General features: G+C 44.5%; 1 protein-coding gene across 2 annotated transcripts; it reads left to right on the top strand.

Annotated features, from left to right (window-relative positions):
* Positions 1 to 6,263, top strand: SIRT4 (sirtuin 4). 2 transcript variants are annotated; one of them, XM_079322624.1, is made up of 5 exons: positions 1 to 65; positions 2,199 to 2,704; positions 3,342 to 3,636; positions 4,709 to 4,912; positions 5,352 to 6,263. In XM_079322624.1, the coding sequence occupies exons 2-4, from the start codon at positions 2,205 to 2,207 to the stop codon at positions 4,859 to 4,861; spliced, it is 948 nt and encodes a 315-aa protein (XP_079178750.1). In that variant the 5' UTR covers positions 1 to 65; positions 2,199 to 2,204; the 3' UTR covers positions 4,862 to 4,912; positions 5,352 to 6,263. The 2 variants fall into 2 exon arrangements, with proteins under 2 accessions (XP_079178750.1, XP_079178751.1); XM_079322625.1 differs by lacking the exon at positions 1 to 65 and adding an exon at positions 233 to 308.
* The last annotated feature ends 286 nt before the right edge of the window (positions 6,264 to 6,549 follow it).

Here is a 6,549-nt window from a genome sequence, read left to right as displayed (position 1 = left end):
GGCTCCTTTTCCGGCAGCCGGCCCTGTCCTTTGGCGGCCGGCGCCTTCTGGCAGCACCATGAGAGGTGAGTTCAGTCTTGTCAGCTGTTCATTCCTCTTTCATCAGACGGGTTCGGTTCGGTGTCACCCCGCCACTGGCACAGCACCAGAGACAGTGGCAGTCCCTAGGAGGAGGGAGTCCCTTTGGATTTCTGGCCTGTAGCCGTTTGTAGGATCCTCTTTGTCTTAATCTTAACCTTGCCTGATCTTTTCCCCTGGAGTGTCTTGGGTGTGTGCTAAAAACAAACTCTAGCCTCAGATCTCCGTAGGTACGTTTAAAGAGTTTCATTCGTTATGCAATATTTTTTTTAATCTGAGCACTTTAATTTTAAAAGCAGCTTTGTGTTTGACAAGAAATATTCTATCCTCTAACTTTTTCTCTTCCACAGTCCTTACCTGTTTCACAGCAGCTTTCAAATGGATCTGTAATTTTTGCTTTCTCTTTCTCTAGGCTAACCCCTATTACATTTCTATTTCATTTTGCTTCTGAACATTTCCTTTTGAGAGATCTTATGATGATAAGGGGCAGAATGAAGAGTTTCCATCAGTCAAAGCAATTTAATTACCATCAAACTGGCTTAACAGCCTTTGGGGAGCATCATGACACAAGTTACTCTCAAAGCAAATTAGTTTATTGGGAGACTTTGTCCCTTCTAATTAATTCATATGGGAAATTAAACCTCTTCAGAGGGAATGCCCAACACGACTCCTGCTAAACAGCAAAACAAAGCAAAAATCGTTGCAAACAGAATCACTGCTTAGATACAAAAAGCAATTCAGACTATGGAGTCTGTCCAATCTTTTCTGCATTTCAAATGATGATGACAAAAAGCCTTGAGAACTGAAGACTAACTGAGCCAAATCTACTCTTTGCCACTAGTATCAATTTATTATCACTAAATCACTGGAGCTGAACACCTAAACTTCAGGTGGATCTAAGCCCTCAGTTGCCTGCCAGTACTAGGTCTTACAGTAAATGGAGTAATATTTAAATACATCTGAAGTTTTACCTGTTCAGGATATTCATCCCTTTTTATCAATAAATAAAGTTCTTCTTCCATCTTCCACATCTTGTACAAGCCCCCCTGCATAGGGAGATTTAAGGAGGCAGAAATACCAGTCAGAATTCTCAGGACTGTTGCTTTCAAAGCTTTTTGTGCATTGTTTACAAAACCATAGAGAGGCCAGAAAAAAAAAAAATTAAAAGAGTGAAATGGAGAAAGAACTGCAGACTGCTGGAAAGCCCAAACAAGATCAAAGTCCAAACACATCCACTCATGTCTCAACAGGTCCTGCACACAATTCCAGGTTACTTAATCAGCAAAGCCATTCATCCTGCCAGGCAGTTCCTTCTGCCCCAACACTTTGGATGAGCCCTTCTCTCTCAGAAAGCTCTTGTGTCTGCTGGAGCAAAGCAGTGCCCCTCCAGCTCCCCACTGACTCTGGGGAGGTGGCACCCACGAAAGAGGATGTGCCAGAGGCATTTAGACAGTGCCCTAATCATCTGTAGTCCCAGTTCAAGGCCCCTTCTGCACCAGGCTTTTGGGGAAAAAAAAAAAAAAAAAAAAAAAGCACAAAAACCACCAACCAAAACACACCACACAGGAGTAACTCCAGTCAAGGCCTTTGCTAGGAAAAAAACCAGCATTTCAAGGTTGTTTTTCTCTCCCTTCCTACAACATATGTAAAGGATGGGGTAAATATAAAAAACTCATTTGTAGCAGGCAGAATGTTACAAATGCAGAACAAGGGTCTCTTCCAGGGAGGAACTAGCTGGTGCCTCTGGGCTGAGGTTTTTGGCCTTCCTGCCATTTCCTCTCTGTCCTGCTGCACATACCTGGGAAAGACTGCATGCACAGGTCTTTCTGGGCTCTTTACAAGTCCTCTTATGCAGCCATCCTTCACACCAGGGTAGAACAGCAGGAATCCTGTAACTCAGGGTTGTTAACTTGGTGCTCAGTGTTCCCCTCTTCCAAAAGAACGTTCTGTCCTTGGATGGTCAGCTTTCATTAATGTTTCCAAAATAAATTATTTTTTTACTAAAAAGAGAGTAAACAATACTTTACAGCATAGTTTTCCAGAGAATCACAAGCAAATGGCATTAAGGACATGCTTTTTGCTTTCTTTTGCCTGCCATGTGTTCTGTTCTTGCCTTTTAGCTGAACATGTTCTCTGCCAGGAAGTGGTCTGGAGTTTTCAGAGCTGCCAGACTGCATCATTTCAGATCCCACTCTGTATCCAGAGCCTCTCCAAACTTGACCTTCGTGCCAGCCTGTCTTCCCCCAGATCCCGTGGAAGTGGAGGAGCTGCAGCACTTTGTTTCTAACTCCAAGAGGCTGTTTGTGATGACTGGAGCTGGAATCTCCACGGAGTCAGGGATCCCTGATTACCGCTCGGAGGGCGTGGGGCTCTACGCCAGGACGGACAGACGGCCCGTCCAGCACGCCGAGTTCATCCGCAGCGCCAGCGCCCGCCAGCGCTACTGGGCAAGGAACTTCGTGGGCTGGCCCCAGTTCTCCTCCCACCAGCCAAACAAGGCACACCTGGTACTGAGAGACTGGGAGAAGCTGGGCAAGCTGCACTGGCTGGTGACGCAGAACGTGGATGCCCTTCACACCAAAGCCGGGAGCCAGCGCATGACGGAGCTGCACGGCTGCACACACAGGTACGGCTGCTGCCACACGGTGCCTGCGGGTGACTGACAGACATGCAGCTGCAGTGTCAGCCACTGGGAAAAGAGGCAAAACATCCATGCTGCATTCCTGGAGATGACAGGCACAGAGGTGGTGTTGGGCTGGGGTGGAAAAAAAGATCAGAACCCAGTGCTGTTCGCAGCATGGTGTTTAAGAAACGTGACCACCACTCCATTGTTTTGGAGCATTAATTGGATCACTTTTCCTTAAACCTGCATCCATTTCCTCTTTCCTTGGTACAGCAAATGTCCTTAGTAAAGAGAACAAGGGATCATGAGGATGCAAGGGTTATCCACCTTAAGCAGAGTGGATAGTGCCAGAATTGCATGGGATGAATGGACTGGAGAAGGACCATCACAGCCTGGCTGGGATTGCCCAAAATTTCTAGATGAAAAAGCACAGCCTGAACTGGGAGGATGCATGGCAGGGTTGAAAGCACTTCCTCTAGAGCATTCCTACAAAGCAACAGAGCAGAAAGACATCTCCTTCACCTGTACCATTTGGTAAATAAATGTGGGAAATCATCACAGGCCTCCTAAAGAACAAGTTAGAGTCTCCAGATCTTCAGTTGACATGAAACTCTACATTAAGATTTGCTCTGAATTTCAGGGTTTTCTGCCTGGCCTGCGGAGACCGAATCTTGCGTTCTGAGCTCCAGGAGCACTTTGAAGCTCTGAATCCCGCTTGGAAAGCTGAGGCCCTTGATGTGGCTCCGGATGGGGATGTCTTCCTGACGGATGAGCAGGTGCGCAGTTTCCAAGTCCCAGCCTGCCAGAAATGTGGTGGAATCCTGAAGCCTGATGTGACTTTCTTTGGAGACACAGTGAGCCAGGAAAAAGTCAGCTTTGTACACCAACGCCTGGCAGAATCAGACTCCATGCTGGTAGCAGGATCCTCTATGCAGGTAAGTAGATCTGCCTCCCAAACTGCATTCCTACTTCTCTGCTTCTCTGCCTGCAATGATCTTGGGTCCCACAGCTTGGGACTACCAATGGCTTGTGGATCAGATCAGCCTTTGAGGGCTTCTTTGTATTTTATTTTTACTGTGGTTGGAATCTGGCTTCGTGGGTGACCTGTTTGGGCTTCCCTGTCACTCTCTTGCCAGTCTCTTTCATGCTGCTGTAAATACCTCTATGCAGACCTCTCTTTGCTGCCTCCTCCATCAGGTCACAATTATCCATAAAAGCAAGATACCTGACACAATTCTGTCCTCACATTTCTTCTACCTGAAATTTTTACCCATTGGTAGCTTTTTAGGCCTCATGTCACACTGTGTCTCCTTATTAAATTCTCAATAAGACAGCTGAAATATCTCTGCTGCTTGGGATTGTCCTTTGTATCATGATGTGTTTCCTCCACTATCATCTTATCTACAAGGTAAGGTAGCTAAACAACAGGGGTTTCTAGAGCTAAAGAAGCTTTTGTAATGGTGTTTGTGTAAGACAAAATTTTCCAGGGACAAGTTCAATTACATTAAAAAACGTTATTCTAACACCTCCCAGAAGGAGATAAAACCAAGGCTGCCTGATTGTGATTCTATTGGCTTCAGGATACTGGATACAAATTTCTTGAACTTGCCCTTCTTAAGCTTATAATCCTCTGTACAGGAATGATTGAAATGCCTTAGGTTTGTTCTTGTACTACCTAAGCTGGGCCATGCAAGAATAATCAAAGAGCAGCATTTAAGTAGCTGTGATAACTAATAAAAACTGCTGCAGAGATTGACTAAAATACAAGGACATTTCCCTTCAAGTTTCAGTTTCTATGAAGTTGCAAATCCTTCACTGACAGAGGTTAAGAGTTGTTCTATTCTATGCACTCCTGAGCAAAGACATTTCCTACCTGAGCTCAGTGCAACTGCCTAACACAGTATGTATGTACAGCCCTTTTCCCATTGCCAGCAACTGTTTTATTCCTTTCTGTAACTCTTTGTTTGCCTAAGCTGACAGTCATTTTGTCTTCTGGTACTCCTGCAGGTGTACTCTGGTTACAGGTTTGCTCTGGCTGCCCGGGAGAAGAAGCTGCCAATTGCAGTCCTTAATATTGGCCCCACCAGGTTAGATCACTTTGCATCCTTAAAGCTGAATTCCCGCTGTGGAGAGCTGCTGCCTCTGATTGTTTGCACATGACCTCACCAGCTGAGCTTCAGTAGCTATCAGGATTAAAGTTATTTTTACAAGGTGAGCACCTTCCCTGGTCAGTTACAGGGTAACAATATGGGTTCCTGACAAACGACTGAGATGTGCTGACTGACAAAATGTTCACTCACTGCACCAAAAGGTGGCTGTAAATTTTTATCTGCTACTGGTCTGCCCTGATGGGCCATAATACTGTTTCCCATGATCATAAACAAATAACATACTAAGGCTAGCACTCCCAGAGAATTGGGTAAGAGTATCCAGAAGACTCAGCTGTGTAGAATTCCAATCAATTTGTTACTGTCAGGAAACTCCTGGGATCACCTGTCATTCCAGAGAACCTGATCACAACCGTTGCCTTTGCAAGTGACAATTCAAAAGCTGTTCCTGATTGAATTGGTCCAGCTAATCCTAATCAAACACTGCTGTTTAAAATAATCAATTCTGTCAATAAAGCAGCTTCTTTCTTCCTCTCCTGCAGGACTCATCTCAGAAAGGGGAAAACTCCAAAAGGCAGCTGTGAGATCCAGTGCTGAGGGCACCAGGAGAGGGCAGCAAGCCTCGCACGTATCAGCCTCACCAGTTCTCTCCATTGAAACCATTTCAACATGTCAGGAAGCAGAATGATGATGAAAAAAAAAAGTACTTTTCTGCCTTACCTTGCTGTTGTAAACAGTGCCTTTTCATTTATTGGAACAGAGTAATTGGACTACCATGTGAGAGGACAAAATAGCTTTTGAATAATTGTCCCTAGAGAACAAGGGGGGGGGACAGGGATTATAACCAGGCAATTTGAGGCTGTAGCACAGGAGGGCGATGTGGGAAAGCAAAACACTGCTGGGGCATCCAGTGTCACTGGTGGGATACTGTAGAGTGTGCAAAGAGGAAAAGGAGGCAAGAGGAACTGCAGTTGTTACTTAAAAGGAAAAAAGGTTCAAAATAGAAGCTGAACAAGAACACTGCTCTTGTGGATTATTTGGAAGCACAGGCTATAAGGCTGACATCTTCCAGCATGGAGGGGAAGTCAGCATTTCTCTCAATTGTCAGTTGGCAAGTTAAACTGCTTCCAATCTGACCCCTTTAAAAATTAAATATTGTTGAGATGCCAGAGGAGTTACTTTAAGCTAATCTGACGAGCACTAGCACACAACGAGACTGCTACATTTTCCAGAATGCATTTTTTGAAGATGTTATTTAATTAATAAATAGCTAAGGAATCAATTAAATTTGTTTAGAAGACTGAGAGTGTGCATTGTAATTTTCTCTCCCTCCTACAATTTAAGTACATTCTCAGTAGCCAGTTTAGATTCATTCTCTTTCATTGCAAAAATGCAGTTGTAATTACTAGCAGCTGATGAATTAAGAGAGAAATACAATTAAATCTGTACAATAGGTCTCCCTCTGAACATAATCTCTGTTGAAAGGTGCAATTTCCACACTCCTAACAGGAGATCCATCACTACTGAGTAGTGATTTTTGTTGATCCTTAGGATGGTATTGTAAGCTCTATCAAACTGTTTACAGAGTAAAACACAGAACCTAGCACAAACTAGAACACTAATTCTTTTTGACCTGACCTTCTTCATGAAACTACCACTCCCCCACTTCAAGCTCTGAGGGATTTAATTGTTGGGGTTTCCCAAGTGCCCCCTCCTACTCCAAGTGCCCTCTCCTACTCC

Source organism: Erithacus rubecula (genome assembly GCF_903797595.1).
Source record: "Erithacus rubecula genome assembly, chromosome: 19".
NCBI lineage: Eukaryota > Metazoa > Chordata > Aves > Passeriformes > Muscicapidae > Erithacus > Erithacus rubecula.
The sequence above is the reverse complement of the archived record's forward strand: the minus strand, read 5'-3'. Positions and strand labels throughout refer to the sequence as shown.